This window comes from Telmatherina bonti, assembly GCF_933228915.1.
Source record: "Telmatherina bonti genome assembly, chromosome: 20".
NCBI classification, from domain to species: domain Eukaryota; kingdom Metazoa; phylum Chordata; class Actinopteri; order Atheriniformes; family Telmatherinidae; genus Telmatherina; species Telmatherina bonti.
In genome coordinates, this window is record NC_136618.1 from 28,034,140 (window position 1) to 28,051,410 (window position 17,271).

Genomic DNA, 17,271 nt, shown 5'->3' on the forward strand with positions numbered 1-17,271 from the left:
GCCCCTACATGAACAGCACAGGCCTAATTTCATCTTCATGGACGACAATGCTCCTGCTCATCGAGGCCGTATCATCAGGGAACGGCTGTTGGAGACTGGTGTACCTCAAATGGAATGGCCTGCACTCTCTCCAGACCTGAATCCCATTGAAAACCTGTGGGATCAGCTGAGCCGTCGTGTAGAGGCTCGAAACCCTGCACCCTAGAACCTCAATGACCTGAGGGCTGCCCTTCAAGAAGAGTGGGATGCCATGCCTCAGCAGGCAATAAGTTGCCTTGTGAACAGCATGAGACGTCGTTGTCAAGCTGTAATTGATGCTCAAGGGCACATGACGAGATATTGAGACGTTCAAATTTTTTGTTGTGGTGTAACTACCATTGTTGTTACCTTTTGTGTTGAATGAATTTTTTGAGATGAGGAAATCAGTAGTGCGTCCTTCTACTTAAATGTCTTACTTTTATGATATTATATCACTGTAGCATGAACATATTGCATTTTCCATAAATTTCACCTGAAAGCCAAATATCCCTAACTTTTTGTGAGTAGTGTGTATATATATATATATATATATATATGTATATATATATATATATATATATAGAGAGAGAGAGAGAGAGAGAAATAGACAGATGAAGATCCTGTCTTCATCATGTAAACAAGTGGAATTGATGGCATCACTGTGAATATGAGAGGAGTCACCTCTCCTCCTCCTGCCGTTGTCTCTCCTCCTGCTCCTTTTGTATTCGGGCCAGACGGCGTCTCTCTGCCAGCAGCCTGGACGCCTCCTCAGCATCCGTCGTCCCCCCGACACTTCTGCCCGTAGGAGTGCTGGGAGACTCTGTGTGGGTGGTGAGGGGGTGGAGACGGACAAAGACAGCTGGGTGAGGAGGTGGTTAAGAACGAAGGAGTGTTTGTGGAAAGACTACTGGTGGTTAGGAAAGACTGATCAGCAGACCAGACACAACTTCTTAATCTGCTTATCTTTTAATTTTCTCATGACTGTAACTGCATAAATACCATCATTTAGTTGTACAAAAGTTCAAGTTTGACATAGAAAACAGTTCACATAAAAGACTTTTTTAACACTTACACTCATTAAATAAATAAAAAGGAGCAGATTTGTGTGAACTTGGAAGTTTAAGCATTTAATGAACATCTTGATCAGTTGTCAAATATCCATCTTGAATTATTATTAGAGTTGTGTATCTATTAAAGAAAAGATTTCTAAATCAGTTGCTTTGCATAATTAGCAGAAAATCCCACATTGGATCCCATGAAACATTTATGTCACATCCACCAGTGACTTTGCTTTATTGCTGATGTATTCACTTTGAGGCAAAGTAAAAAGGAAAGAGACCTCCAGATCTCTTTCACTCATTTTTGTATTGGTTTGCATGAAGATAAACAACAAAGTCCAACTGAAAATGTAAAGTTGTCCAGTTCACCACCTGTCCTGGTACAAACCTGCTACTAGTTCAGTCCTTTTTCACTTGTTTAGACGTGTGATGTAGCAGATTAATCAGAGAAAACCCAGTCCTACAGGTTAAACAGGGACATATCATCACTTTCTGGGACAGAGTCTGACATGTTTTGGTCAATGAATTGATTCCCTTTGTTTGTATTCTGGGACAAGGACACCCGTCCAATCTGATGGCCTGGTTAAGTTAAAAAAAAAAAAAAAAAAAAGCCATGTCTATATGCCAGAAAACTAGATAAACAAAGTCATGAACAAGTAAACAAGCTACTGGCTAAACACTGAAACCTTTCATTACGTTTTAAACACATCCAGGAGGAAACTTCACACACTGCTTGGTCAGCTGTCATCAAAATGATGGGAACTTTTATATTTGAAGATTATATATTGTGGTTCATGACCACCAAACCACCCGTTTCCTCGTGTTGAGTGCTGAGAGACAGTCCATAATATGTAAATAAATGACAAAGCCATGTAGAAATAACGCATGCAGCTGGGTCTAAATGTTTCTGTGTGACCCAGCTTACCTGCATTCAGCTCTCTGCTGCTGGATTTAGGAATCTTCTTCTCTGAAGTCTCAGGTTTAGTGGACTTCCTCTCCAGGGTGCTGTGACCTTTAAAGTCAGCGTGGCCCCTGTCATCTGTGCCGGGCGTGGTGGCTCTCTGTCGGAGTGGGGATTGGGGGAACTGTCCAGGGGAGCAGGGGGACTGAGCCCGACTCCTGTTGGATCTCACCCTAAAAATAAACACAGCCGCCATGTCACCTGGACTCCAAACACTATGAGTGACGTGTTGCTATGTATGTGTGAGAGGTTTGTGTACCGTTTTGGTGTGGCGGGACCCTTGCTGTTGGCCCTTAATGAAGAACTACGGACTGGCGTGTTTGGTGTTTCCCCCTGTTTGTCATATTTAGAATAACAATAGATTAGAAAACACAATGTACACAGAGTAAAAATCGGATTAAAAAACATGTATAAACCTGACGACAAGCTAGCTCACTGACCTACAAATATTGACACATGAACATGAAGAGCTCTCACCATCGAGAAGCCAGACATCAAGCTAATTTTCCAGTCTGTTAAACTGATTTATTTGTTCCTGTGGGGTCTGAAGGCAGCAGCACCAGTTGTTCATGGTTTATCGAGTCAGGGAAAAGTAAACTGGTCAACAGAAAATGCTTATAAATCCCTGTTGTGGTGGTTTTTAGCTGAAATATGATGCAGTAGTTTACATGTGCTGAATGTTTTGTGACTAAACTTTAACCTTATGAAGCCAAACGCATCACATTTGATACAGTTTCTGAGACATTTTGCACCATTTTATGGTAAAATCTTTGTTCAAAATCTTGCAGAACACAATCTGATACTTATCTGCTGTCCGCTGACAGAAAACAGAAGATTACACAATAATAGTTTTGACATATGACATGGTAAGAAATGGTAAATATCCCTCCAAAAAATGTATTTTTTGGTACATTTTGTTAAAGCGCCAATTAACAACCTCAAATTTAAAAAAAACAATTCTTTTCTTACCAGTTTTCATGGGTCGGGTTAAACAAATCTACATTTGTCAGTTCATATTACAGGAAAACATGCCATATTAGCTTTCTGGTACATGACTATTAATAATTACTAAGAGCAGTGGGCAGCCTGAGTTGGGGGGTTAAAAAGTTAAGGATCTCTTATTTCCCTCAAAGCCGTTGCCACTTAAAAACAGTCAAACAAGACAAATAGTTGTGTGAATGAATTGCATTCAATTGGTGAATTAGTGGCTTAACACAGAAGCAGAGAATTTAGTCAATAAATAAATAAACGCAGAAAGTTAGTAAGCCTATCTGACCACAGTGTGCTGACTCGAGAAAACATCTGTGTGGAGGGGTCCACGCAGACCCCGGTGAAAAGTGCTCCAGCTGCACAGAAACCATCAATGTGACACCTATAAGGGGCTTTAATTCACTTTTTAAAAACTTTTTTTTCTCTGATTTACAACATTTGCTGAGTTTATTCTTTTTTTTTAATTTTTATTTTATTTTATTTTTTTTAATAAAAACAGGCTTAAATGTTTTGTTTACAAATAGTATTGGTGTTTTATTAAGGTGTACCATGGAGGTACTGGTGCTGCTGGTGGAGATCAACCATGAGATGAGGCAGAAAGGCAGAAATGAAGAAACTGGTAATGAACCAGAAATTAAACAGCAGCTTTTAAGTAAAACCAGGGTTGTTTAATGGGGTAAATTTCTCCTTCAGATCTTCTAATCATCCTCTGTCCAAGAGGTTCAGCAGTCAAAACGCTTGGAAGAAGATAGAAAAAGCTGTAATAGCTTTAGCTATAATCTTCTACTATAAGTGAGAAAGTGATGAAGAACGAAAGAAGAATTGTGACAAAACCATCACTCTTAAAAAAAGAAGCAGTCAGACGGTCTCATGGTTGTATTTCCCTTAAACCCCCCCATGAGAACCTCTCTGTGTACCTTTGATTATTATCCACACGCACAAACGTCAACACATGCAAATGTGCCTTTTGATATCTGGACACCTCACTTATATAACAAGTATTAAACATTGTCTGTGATACCAGGTTTGTTTTTTATGTATGTAGCAGCTGAGTGTGGACCACAAGGCTGGAACAAAGAAGCTTTTTTAGGGTAAAAACTTGCTTTTAGGTTAAATACTCAGTAAAAATACAGAGTATTACAGAGTATGTACAAAGGTGAAGGAAATGTATTAAATCCATTACTTAAGATTGTGTATCTATATGTGTGTGTGTGTGTTTGCTAACCGTGGGTGTTTTGGCCTTCGACGTCTCCTCTGGGAGTCCAGCAATGCTTCTGCGGTTGGATGAACTCCTGTACGGTCTGTGGTTATTAGGGGAAGCTGTTCGATGGGACATAAAAGACACTGACGGATCACAGAACGACAAACATACAGAAATATTGTTACAAAAAAAGCACAAAACACAGGAAATACGTGAAGACATATTTTTTACCCTGCAAATGTTTTCTGCTCAACTTAACTCTTAAAATCAAAAAGACGCATCAGTTCTTATGAGAATATCTATTATTTTATGTCTGAAGGTCATTTTGTGTGTTTCTGGGCCCTAAAATTAATTTATATAACACATCCAGTTTCACAGCGAGCTTGTCAAAAGACTAAGCTTGCGTGTTCAAGCAGAAATGAGTGTTTTAATTGGAAATCTAATAAATGAGATCACAAAAGTGGATTCCATTAGTTATAGATAGATTCATGTAAACGATAGATAAAGATCTGGATGGCTGCAGATGATGAAAAGTTTATACTGTCATCAGAGAGAACTTCCATATCTAACCTGCTCAGGGCTAAAAAGTGATGGTGAAACAAGAAAATGGTAAATTTTGTCCTGATTTTTCCTCTCAGGTTTTGTAAAAGTGCTGCTAAAGCTTCATATCGACCTTATGATTAACATGAGCTGCATGTCAGCTGGTCGGATGGCGTTATAAACAGCCCCCGACTCTGAACAGTCAGATATTCCCTGTCCAACTAAGGAGCTGAGCAAGCAGATTTTTACCTCCTTCTGTGGTTTTTTTTACATAAGTTTAGTTCAGCTGGTTGAAAAAGGGCAGGTTTCCAGCTGCAGTCCGTAAACACATTACACACAGACTATACAAGGCACATATTCAGTGCAATTTGCAGCGATGGTCTCATTCTACCGTAGTTTTACTCTGAACATGTGCAAACAAATGCCGTTTAATCAATAACTCTCTGGGGGGATAAAAAACACGGCCACTTTCAAACTCTATGCTTGTAACTCCTGATGTGAGCAGAGAAAATATGCTAGAAAGCATCGCCTCCTCCTGCAACCTGTCACTGCAGACTCAGTGTTGATATAAACTCATTTATCTCTGACTTAAGTAAAGATGTTAAACTTCTAATCATATTGATTCCAATCAAACTTTCAATATGTTTTATCAGTTCTTCTTGCAGCTGCTTCAAATCCCTTTTTCATTTTGGATGAACCCTTTGTTTGTCTGTGTTTTTATTGTAACTATGTTTTAATGTTGCCTGTGTTTTCTTGATAAAAACTCCTTTGAAACAGAAATCTGTCATGTCAACCTGACATGGCAACAATCATCATGGCAACCTTCCTGGGTAGAGATCAGCTCAACAAAATTGAACTAATAATTTTTTAGTACAACACTGTATTCTGTCTTTTAAACTATTCAGTTTATTTTATTTAAATCCACTAACATGGAGTTTAGTTAGTCTTCAATCAGAAACTGTTAATAAATAAATATATTAACTTATACTGTCACTTAACTTATTGGGAACTTCACTCATTAAGTTGAGCTACATGCCGTTGCCACAAATACAGAATTTTTAACCCTTTGCCTTGCGCCAAGAACATAACATGCAGCATTTTCTGGTAGGCTGACTGCTGCTAAAGCCAGCTACATACTCCATGAGAAGACAGAACTTTTGTCTTGTTCTCGCAGACTGTAATGGCTTTTCCCAGCAGTTCCTGAAGGCATCCTTCAGTGCTGCTTTGCTGATGCGTCCCACCTGTGCCTCTCTCTATTTAAGCAACAAGCCCAGGACTGCTGATTGACAGATCGTCAGAGTTTCTCTGTTCGTCTCCAGCCTGTAAAACTAAACACCTGCTCTCCCTGGTTCTCCTTCGCCCTGATCACCTGCCTGCCTCAGCGGTTTCCTGAACTCTTCCTCCTTGTGAGTTTTCCTGGTGAATTGGACCTTGGACTGTTTTTTTTTTAGATTTTGGGTTCTGGACTACCCATCTTTATCTCTGGTGAGAAGATTACTTTTGTTCAGTGGCGTAGTGGTCCCTCAAGAAGTGGATATACTCAATTTTTTTGCCCTTAAAAAAAAATAAATAAAGAGTGGTAGCGGGCGTCTGGCTGCTAGATATAGAAACATCGTTAATATGTCTATTTTCAGTCTAAAATTAATGCAGCTGCTGGTTAACTCCACCATTGTGGATTTGGTATCATTAGCTGAGCTGCTGGTAGACGTACATTCATGGGAATGTTTGTAATTGTAAAAGCAGCATCACAGATGCTTTAGAGGTGGGTATATTCACTGCTGACTGAAAAGAAGTGGGTATACTCTGTATACCCTGGACTACACCACTGCTCTTGTTGCTCCTGGACATTAATTCTCCCTGGAGTTTCTGTGCCACTCTACCAATGTCGTCTTCAGCCATGCCCAGTTTGAATAAACCTTAAAGGAAGATTCTCGCTCTACTGAATTCCTGCGTTCCCGACTCTGGCAACTGTCAAAATCTTGAACCTGAGGTCTTCTGATTCTTTTGTTTTCTGAGTCGTCGCACAGCTGTTGTTGAAGACGGTTGTCCAGATCGGGCTGGCAGAACTTTCTACTCGAGGTGCTCCGAAAACTATTGTGTGATTGGTCAGTCATTTGAGATGGGTGTGGTTAGCGTGAAAAAGCATGAAGCATGTTTGCTAATGCAGGTAAAGCAGATTGTTTTGATAAAACAGCTGATCAAGGTGGTGAGAAAGTATAAACACTTTTACATCATCTGGCATTTACACACGGTGACTCAGCCGTGTGCACGTGCCGCCATGCCGCGAACAAAGTTTCATGTTAAATATTAAATAACGGAGTTCATGGCACATAATAGCATGAACATCAGTACCCCTTGCAGACAAAGCTTCTCCTGGAGTATGAATGGACTGGATGAGAATTTTTTATTCTTGCGCTCTTAAGAGCAAGATGAAAGTTATCTCTTCTGTGGAGCAAGTAACAAGCACAATGTTAAACATATTTAACTGGTTTACAGACTAAAGATCCTTTAAAATATCTCTACATATTGACAAAACAGCTAAAAAATAAAATCTTGATAATAGAACTACCAGCCAAGTATGTCTTTGACAATTTGATAAGTGGTAAGCTGAGGTTTGATTGTTGTGGGTGCTTGGTAGTGTATCCTCTTTTATATAGTAATAAACTGTAAACATAGGAAATCTGTGGCGTGAATTCATGCGGGTCACTTCATGCCCTGAAACAGGTCGATGTGAACAGAGGTGTCATTTCATGTTAGAGAGCTGCTGTACTGTATTTTCCTAAACTTATAGAAGTTTTATTACACCTTCAGGTAGCTAATGCTAATAAAAGAGTTAAAAATGTCTCCTTTGAGTTTCAGAGATCATAATATTTAATAATATCTCACCTCGTTCTGGTGAGTGAAGGGCTGCAGAAGAGTTAGAAAGCTGCTTGTTGATTGGCTGATCCGTCATGGGTGGAGTCAAGAAGTCAACTACCGATCAAAAAAGGAAAAAAGTTATTAATTTCCACATGTGTGACTGAATCACAGCACTGACTCCTGCTTCTGCTGTTGTGATGACGTAAAAACATGTTGAGTAAATCCCAGAACAAACCAGACAACAAACACAAAACCTCCAGCTCACACACGAGATAATCCTGCTGAGCGATGAGCATTGCAGGTCGCCGCATGACTTAACCTTGCTGGTGTAAGACAGACGTGAAGCGGCGAAACAGAAGCACAGATTCTGTCTGCAAACTGCTTCGTCATGAAATGGAGGATGATGATTCAGAAGCAGCCCCATGAAACAGAGCAGACGTTTCACACACACCACAAGAACATCAAGAGAAGAAGAAGAGAGCAGCTCAGAACATTTAATTCATTCACAGACTTTGACATGTTTACTGTGAAGGATCACACACTCATTTTAGTGTTTTCTCAGTATGCATTAAACTATAAGGACGCTAATGTTTGGATAAACGTTTCTGGCTGAACAGAAAACAAAACTATGAGCTTTTCATTCACAAATCTCAAAGCCAGTTTCAAATCGAATTAAATACATGAGAGATGTAGTTAAAATCTATCTACACTGTTTTATAATAAATTTGGTCAGCTGACAGAACACATAAATATTATCACAGGAGTTAATTACAATGTGTTCAGAAAGCAACAACTAAATGAAATGCATTAAAAATATGTATTTAATTAGTTTTATCACACACAGAAATGGTCATTTATCAGTAGACAGTCAGCTTTAGCTTATAAGGGTTAATCCTTGAACACTAACTAGCCGCTATTCAAAGCCAATGTAGCAGCAGGTGAAAATCCCCTGAACTTGAGCTTTATTTATGTATTTTCTTTAGACTGATGCATAAATGGAGTCAAAATAAGGAACCTACAGGCCATGGCATGTAGCATTTGTCAGTGACAACAACCAGGTTCCCATTCACTAGCAGAGAAGCTGCAGAAAATAAATGTGAAGAGCAACAATTTCTATTAACTTCATTAACTAGGTGACTAAACAGAGCTGTGTAGTAAGTGGCGGTCTAGCCTCTGTTTCTATTGGCCGTAATGCAGTAGATTAAAATAAATCTAAAGTAAAGTCTGAGTTGATAGCAGGATTTCAATGATGCAGCTTGAAGGAACAAAAACTCGGGCTCTTTGAGTTGCTAAAAATATAAACAGTTGCTTTTACTGAAACGACTGCAAGACTACAAACAGACAAGATATTAGAAGATGGTAGAGAGAACAAATGCTGCATTTGTTTTCAAATTTGGTTTGTTCTGTAAATTACATGAAAACATTGTTCTAAAATATCATCACAGCTTGTTTTGAAGTAAAAGTATATACTCTGCATATATATATATATATATATATATATATATATATATATATATATATATATATATATATATATATATATGTATAAAAACACAAAAGCTATTCTTTTTATGATCTCTTTCTGCTGTACGAAAAAGTGCAGCAGCAGTCTAGAGCTAAAATGAAAATACGTTGCTGGTTGTTGTGTCTGTCTTCGATTGCACTGGTCTGGCTGTTGGTGGGATTTAATAAGTTCCACAGATGGCTTTAGGGTTAAAATCTGATATGACAAATGGTGGGTGTGTAGGAGAGTGTGTGTGTCAGGGAGAGCTGTGTTTTATAGAGTGGGTTCCCAGCCGAGAATTACATGTATGCACCAGTAAACAAGGCCCTGGGCCAGGAAAACAGGAAAGGGAGCAGCCTTTTGTTGTGCTGAGGATGGGGGTGGAAAGCCGTGCACATGTGGCTGTGTATATGAAGACAAGGGAGGGGGGGTTCACACCAGAAGCTCATTAAATGACTTGCTAAAGTAAAAGGAAGTACAGCTAAAATCTGCAGGAGAAGTAGAGATAATTAATGACTTTGCAATTTTAAAATAATCACTTTACTTGTAAGAAATTAAATAGTTTCTTCAGCTATTATCTAGATTTGCAAATGTCTTCCCAATGGCTGAATTATTTTCTTCAAATTTCCATCTAATTCTTGGAAAACATGTCAAGCACAGAAGGATAAAACAAGCCTCAACAAGCAGGTTCAACACACACACACACACACACTGTGAACACTAACACCGCAGTACGATTTTACAGCAAGTGTGACAACACAAAGACGTCCACGCGCATGCAGACGAGATCAGCTGCAGGTGAGACGCAGCAGTGGTAGAGGGTGGAAGTGGGATGGGCGTGGCACACAAGAGTCATGTGGTCTGTACCGTTACGGGACTGGTTGGCACTGGAAGCAGCAGGAAGCTCATTGGACTGAGCGGAGCCAATGGCATGGCAGGGCGGGGTCTTAGGATTACCTGGGCAGCCAGTAAAGCAGAGCGGAAAAAGCAAAGCATTACACATTCACTCACACACACCCACCTGTGTCACTAACACATAACAGGCACGCAAGAATCAACCTTCTTCCACGCTGAACAAGAACGAAACACACAAGATAAAATGCACAAAAACCCACAACAGGAGGCGCTGCCTCAGACGCTTTTTTTTTTAAATCAATTTGTCATCAGTTTGAATGAAACAGCAATAAAATGCATCTTCAACAGTTTAAACTGATGAGCTTCTACAACATCTGGCCTGGTATGAACAAGTAAATGTGTGCAGGAAGAATAAGGTCACCCTTACAGGTCATGAAAATATTGATCTAGTTGTATTTGTTGACCTCATGCCCCTGTAAGAGTTTTTATCTGTTTGCTGGAAATGACGCTGTCAGGGATTCTTCTCATGACATCAAGCAGACGTTACTGATCATACGGCTCCATACAAAGATTTTGCTTCAATCCTCATTGCTTCATATTTTGAATTCAAGCCACGACATTGTAATATCTTAAAGTGGTCTTAATGAATAGAACTCTTAAACTTTTAAAGACTGGCAGACAGTTTTTTGCCAGTCTTTAAAAGATTTTCCTTGGAAATGTCCTGCTTTTCACTCATTTTCAGTCCAGGAGTTGCTTATTGCTTTAGCAGGAGTGGATATTTTTGCTGCGATGGACTGGTGACCAGTCCAGGGTGTACCTGCATCCCACCTGCTAATTGCTGGGATTGGCTCCAGCTTCCCTGCGACCCTGAACTGGATTAAGTGGTTCAGAAAATGAATGGACATCTATGTTTTACAAACTACTTATTACTGAGCTATAAATCATAACAAAAGACACCCAACTCAAGAGGAGAACCAGCAGAAATCCACTTTAAATAGCATCTTTAGGGTCTTTGTTACTAGCAGCATGTCACAAAGACAAATCATTTAAAGAAAGGCGGGGTGGCTGTCAAAAAAACAAATGTTAGGAAAGTGGGGAGAAAAGGCAGAGGTATGCTGAATGACACAAGAAGTGGACTGAAAATCTGTGAACATAGATCTTATGGAGTGATGAATCCTCCTCAAAGCCCAGACCTCAGCATTTTTAAATGAGTGTGGGATCATCTGGACAGCAAACAGAACAAAACGCAGAAAGCATCCAAAGAAGAGCTTTACAAAGTGCTGCAAGAAGTCTGGAGAACAACTTTTGAAGCCTACTTAAAGAAATTACAAGAAAGTTCGTGTCAATTACCAGTCCATGTTAGTAATACACCCGTTAATGAGCAGGCCGTACCCTGTGAAGATGCTTGGGTCTCTGCAGTATGAACTGGATGCAAAACACCGAACGAGGAGTCGAGGCGCCACCACGGCTCACCACAACTGTTCATAACAATCCCAGCAGCTGCACCTGAATAAAAGCCTCCTTCTGATACAAGAAGGCATCAGAGATCACCAGACAGACCATTTTTAATCTGTCTGCTGCTTCAAAGAGCCGGTTTGACTCTACTGTCTGAAAGTTTCAGAAATATTCATTACCAGCTTGTTCTAAAGGCTGAACCGCTCCCTAAAAGCTTCACATTCAGACACAACATCCTGCTTCAGACCAAATGTTCTGTGTGATGAAGTAATGTTTCACTACACTGGATGGGTTTATTATGTCAGGTCTCTGCCTGCCTGTCTCTGCATTTGCATAATTATCACACTAAAGTAGCTTGTTGTAGCTCATTTATTTATAACCCCAAAAGGCCAAATTCTTATCATCCAGCCAACTGCCTCAAATTTTCTTTAATTTTTCACACCACCAAGCTTTTGAGCATAAATTAGTCTGTACTGACATAATTCTGTTCAGAAAAACTTGCACCTGCCACCAGTACGAACTGTTTAAACCAACAACCTCATGACCAGGCAAAAATACGCAGTCTGCTAACACACAAACACACACTTTGAGCCTGTGTCCTTTAATCGAGTGGAGCTGTAAGATGAGATGCTGCTGCTGTTTCTGCTGCAGTGAGCGTTCTTCTGGGTCTGACTGATCCCAGAGCAGCCACTCTGACAGTCAGCCAGACCAGAGCCAAATGAGCTGCCGGGCGAGCTGCTGATCCCCGGTCAGTGCCAGGACAGCTCAGCTGATGGGTGTAGTGAATAATTGATGGCGTTATGAATGCGCCACAGAATAGAGCCAAGCTGGTGGCGCTGTGGCCTCGTGCTGGCAGACATGACGACAGAAGATGTCCCAGAGAAGACGAGAGAGACACACGAGGCAGAAGATAAAAAGGCTCTGAATGACTGAGATGTATATACAGTAAACGTCTCCATGTTGCACTTTGCTGGTGTTTCTGTGCAGGACCTCGTTGTTTTCAAGGTTAAATGTGTAACACATGATCTTCTGAGGATTAGACCTGCATCCCAGCAGAGAAATAACACAACAGAGGATTGACACAGACACACACCTGTAGCACGTTTGCAGCAGGAAACACTAACTAATGACAACACCATCATATCCAGTCGCATCCTCAGACTCGCTGTAGACAGGTGGTTGACTAGAACCATAGTTTCTCCTCACCAAAAGGAGGTTTTGGGAGAAATTGCTGAGGAGCTCCTGCATTGCAGCCTCCACACCCTTTTCTTTCTTCTGCCCCTCTCTCTTACTCCATCTCTTCTTCTCTGTGTCCTCAATTCACCTGCTCTTTGTCCACCCTTTCTCTGCTCTGATGTCCCCACCCTTTCATCTCACCATCCCCCCCTTTCCTTTGCCACCTGACCTCCAGACTTCCTCCCCAAACGTCTCCCCTTTTCTCCAGTATCCACCTTTTCCCCAGTTGACATCATTGCAGTTATAACAACACCCCCGCTTCCCTCTTTACTCACCTTCCACTCCATCAGGAGGTCCTCCCCATGTCCATCGCTTGGGTCTGTTATCCAGGTGATCCTGGGCCTCTCCTGCGCCACCTCCTCTTCCTCGTCTATCAGCACCCCCACCTCTCCGGTGTACCAGGGCCTCCAGCCGCTCCTGTTCGTTCCGTTCGGAAACAGGGAAAAACAGGCATTCTCTCACAGAGCCATCACTACGGCGACGGACGCCGGGCGATGCGCTTGGAGAAGGCTGCGCCATGGTTACCGCATGCATCGGCAGAGGCCTCGCCCCTGCGTCCCCTTCACACTCCTCTGTTCACCGTCTGCTGATGCTCGACCGCTCAGTCGTCTGTCACTCAGTGATACACACAACAGCAGAGCTGCTGCTTCTCTCCTCCATCTGCCGCTCCCTCCACCAGCACTGATTCTCTCTCTCTTCCTCTCTCTCTTCCTCTCTCCTCCACCTCACAATTCAATTCACCCCACCCTCTCCCTTTCTCTCTTGTTCACTCTATACCTTGATCTTCCGCTCCCTCTCTAATGACTGAGTCTGTTTTCTGGAGCACTTTACCATACAGGGGAGGCAAAACGCAGCTTGTCACCCCCTCCCTACACACACACACACACACACACACACACACTCACATAGATCAACACTCTCACATGCACACACACACACACACACACACACACACATGCAATAGGTGGATTGGACATCGATACCAGCTGCATGTGTTTCCACCTCCTCTAATCTTGATCTATATCTTCCTTTGGAGATATAATGTAAAGTCACTAACAACAACAAATATAGTAATAATAATAATGATTTTTTTTTTTTTTTTTTTTTTACTTAATTACAATTTTTCATGTGGTCATTATAAAATATTGCTAAAATATTGTGAATAGATTGTATGACAGGATACCAAATAGACTCCAGGAACGCTCTGTGTTTTAGCAGCTAATGGAGATCTAAATAAATGAAAATAAAATTAAATAATAAGACAAGTCATAAATGGAAAAAAAAAACACCAGGCGAATGAAAAACACCATATGTGTCATATTTTACCTTGTTGCATTCTGTTTTGCATGCACATTGCATGTCTGTGTCATCTTTTAACAGAGTAAAAACATAGAGTTACATGTATAGATACAGAGATGTATCAGCTTCATATTAATATCAGACATATTCAGCCTGTATGACTGTAGTCGGATCATCTCTAACTAGGATTACATCAGCAGCTGGCAGTGCCTGGAGTTTAGCTGGTGTGTTCTTGTTTTGTGTTACTGACTTTGTCCTGTAACGTGATATTTTTTAACGTTTTATAGTACTAAAACCTTTTTAGAGCAATGTAAGCTTTGAAAATAATTGAATTTGCAATTTTACAGGGTAAAAGCCTTCTGTTATATTTTTGTATTTTATTTTGCACAAATGATCTTTTCAAATGACAAATTACATCTGTTTAGTACATTTGTAAGATGTGTGTAATTTATGGAAATTCCAACCTTGCAAAAGCTGTTTTAATGCACATTCATTTGATTCCATGGCATTAAGTGAAAAGTAAATGATAAAAACAAGTATCAGCAACACGTTTTAGCAAATGTTCCCTTTCTGACATCTGCATTAGCCAATAATTTTACAATTTGTGCATCCTTTCGACTGTTAATTTGGAAGAACATAATTAAACATATCTGTGACACAGCTAACATCATGCTTTGAATTTATTCATTAATCATTTTGTAAGATTTCCTGGCTAAATTTCAATTAACACTGAAGGTTCTTTGACGATATTGTCAGATAGGAACTCTGGTGCCTTTATTCATAATGCATATCAATATCTCATATTCATAGAAATGGTAATTCATTTATTATTTAAGTTGCTTGAAGGTCTGAAATCTCAGTTTTAGGCTCTTTAATATCACACAGAAAAGAACTTTTTATGATACCATAAAATTGGAATACTATTACAGAAAATTATTTTTTTAAAAACTGTCAGTGAGTATAATGTGATCCAGAATTACATTTATTACCTTTTATGTAACTACAGGTGTATAAAAATCATCCAAAATTATACTTATTATAATCATTCAGAATTATACTGAAGTCCAATCAGCCTGAACCCATAAAACCCATGGTTTTATTGAAGGTCTTTCTAGATTCAACATTATTGTCAGGGTTTGGACTTTTTGGGCCTCAGTTTTTCTGTTTTATTTAGTAGTTTTTCCTGTTTAGCTCCCTTATGTCTTGTTTAGTTTTTGTTCCTGTTGATTTGGTTCACCTGGGTTCATTTAGTAGACGTGTTTCACCTGTTTTGTTGTGTTCAGTGTATTTATACCCTTGGTTTCAGTTCTATGTGTTGAGTTCTTCTGTTCGCATTAAATCAGTCCTAAACCTGCATCTCAGTTTTCTCATCTCTGCTTTTGAGTCCACACTTTCACCGCCATCATGACAATTATAATGTCAGTAGTTCAAGTCAATAAATATTTTCTAAAGGTACTTTTCTTTTACATGCCACAGTTTTTTATGGTATGGCCTGAGAAGGCTTTTTGTTTGTTTTATAAACTGATACTATCCTGTACGCTTTGGATTTCTATGTCATCTGTGCTTGTAAGCGTGCCATGCTAACATCATACAATGACACTGAAAGACTGGAGCGGGTTGATTTTTCCTAAAACCATTGCTTGTGGACCTAAATGACTCTCTATAGCTGCACAGGCCAGCATACCTCCTTGTTACATGAAGCTGTATGAAAGTTGTAACATCCAACACAGAACTTTTGCATATTTGCTTGAATGAATCACATACTCTGAAAAAGACGAATGAACACAGGTTTTTATTTACAGCTGTGTCGGCGTTGTGTTTCTGTTGTTTTGATATTAACCTCCATGATAAATTGGTAAAAGAATTAAATTTTTTTTCTTTTTTCTCCTCTGATCGAGCTGAGCTCTGCGACTAGTCATTACGATTACTGCTGCTTTCCCTTATTGCTACTCTGTATTTATGTTTATTTATCTACATCTTTCTCTCATTTTTTTGCTTATTCTTTGATTATTTAACGTAATAACAACTGAGAGCAAGTTGGCACAAGTGTCAGATTCCTTCCTTGTTTGCACAAACATAGTGAATGAAGTAATTCTGATTCTGATACCCCAGCACTGTTGAAGTCACCACCAGATGCTTGTAATCAACTGTAATACACACACAGCTGATCCTTCCCACAGTTTCACCTGTAAAGGAAAACAAACCAGGGCAAAGATGTACGATGCATTACGGTACTGTCCCGTATTATGAAGAACCAGCGGAGGATCTATTGAACCAGATTGAAACCTAACAACAAAAAGCTTTTTACCGCTTGATTCCCCGTTCCAACTGGGATTACTACCGACTCGAAACCCTCTGAGACATGCTTAGAAAACTAAATACCTATAAAGACTTTCTAAGAACTGCACACACACTGCATATCTTTTCATTATTTTAATTATAGCAGTGCATCGTAAAGCACTTTACATAGTAAGACCATCTCAAAGTGCTACCAGTACACCCAGTAGCCACCTTCACTGCACCAGTATTTAACTGGAATTATTATTTTATGGTGTATAGATGAGCTTTTCCTGTTCAGACATTTAGTTTGAAGCTCTGATGCTGTAAAATATAAAAACATTATGTCCTTGTGTGTATTTTTCTTTTCATTGGAAATAAGAGTTTTGACATTTTAAACTGTTTAAATAGATAAAAAGGAAAACCGAACCATGATAATTAAACTTACTTATAAATCCCTTTTATAGGACACCTGAAGATGTGTTCATTCAATCACATAATGTGATATATACAGAATTACCCTTTTATTGAATTTCCCTTTTGGGGTAATCCCCAAAAGTATTTTTCATTTTGTTTCATTCATTCATTTTATATTTATATAATGTATTTTTTTCTACATAAAAATATGTGTGTGTTTACTTATATTTACTCATTTATCATTCTTTTATTAGTTTATCATTTTAATTTGTGTACCGACTAAGTTTATTTCTGCCTTTTCTAGTTGTGTCTATCATCCACTTTCTGCTCTTTATGTCGTCCAGCTGGGGGTGGGGGGTGGGGGGTGGGGGGGGGGGGGGGGGGGGGGGGGGGGGGTACGTGTTCAGAATACGTCTCAATATATATGCTGCTTTGGTAAACTGCTTAAATAAAGGATGAAAATGGCCCCTCTCAGCACAGTGGAGGGGGTTGCTGAAGGTGCATGCAGAGTCACGCACAAACTGCAGGAGGAGGTGGGGGGGAGGAGAACTGGTGGTTTCGAACCAGTAAGGGGGGGAGGGTTTAAAGGGAGAGGGAGACA

The 17,271-nt window shown here is 39.8% G+C and overlaps 1 protein-coding gene across 1 annotated transcript in view; it reads right to left on the reverse strand.

Moving 5' to 3' along the window:
- Positions 1-17,271, reverse strand: part of map7d2b (MAP7 domain containing 2b) — a 42,301-nt gene that overhangs the window by 11,009 nt on the left and 14,021 nt on the right. Inside the window, exons 4-9 of the mRNA XM_079259777.1 lie at positions 12,953-13,094; positions 7,655-7,741; positions 4,253-4,371; positions 2,297-2,370; positions 2,002-2,210; positions 700-838 (exon numbers count right to left, since the gene is read on the reverse strand). Coding sequence (XP_079115903.1) covers positions 700-838; positions 2,002-2,210; positions 2,297-2,370; positions 4,253-4,371; positions 7,655-7,741; positions 12,953-13,094 — 770 coding nt within the window. The remainder of the gene's footprint in view (positions 1-699; positions 839-2,001; positions 2,211-2,296; positions 2,371-4,252; positions 4,372-7,654; positions 7,742-12,952; positions 13,095-17,271) is intronic.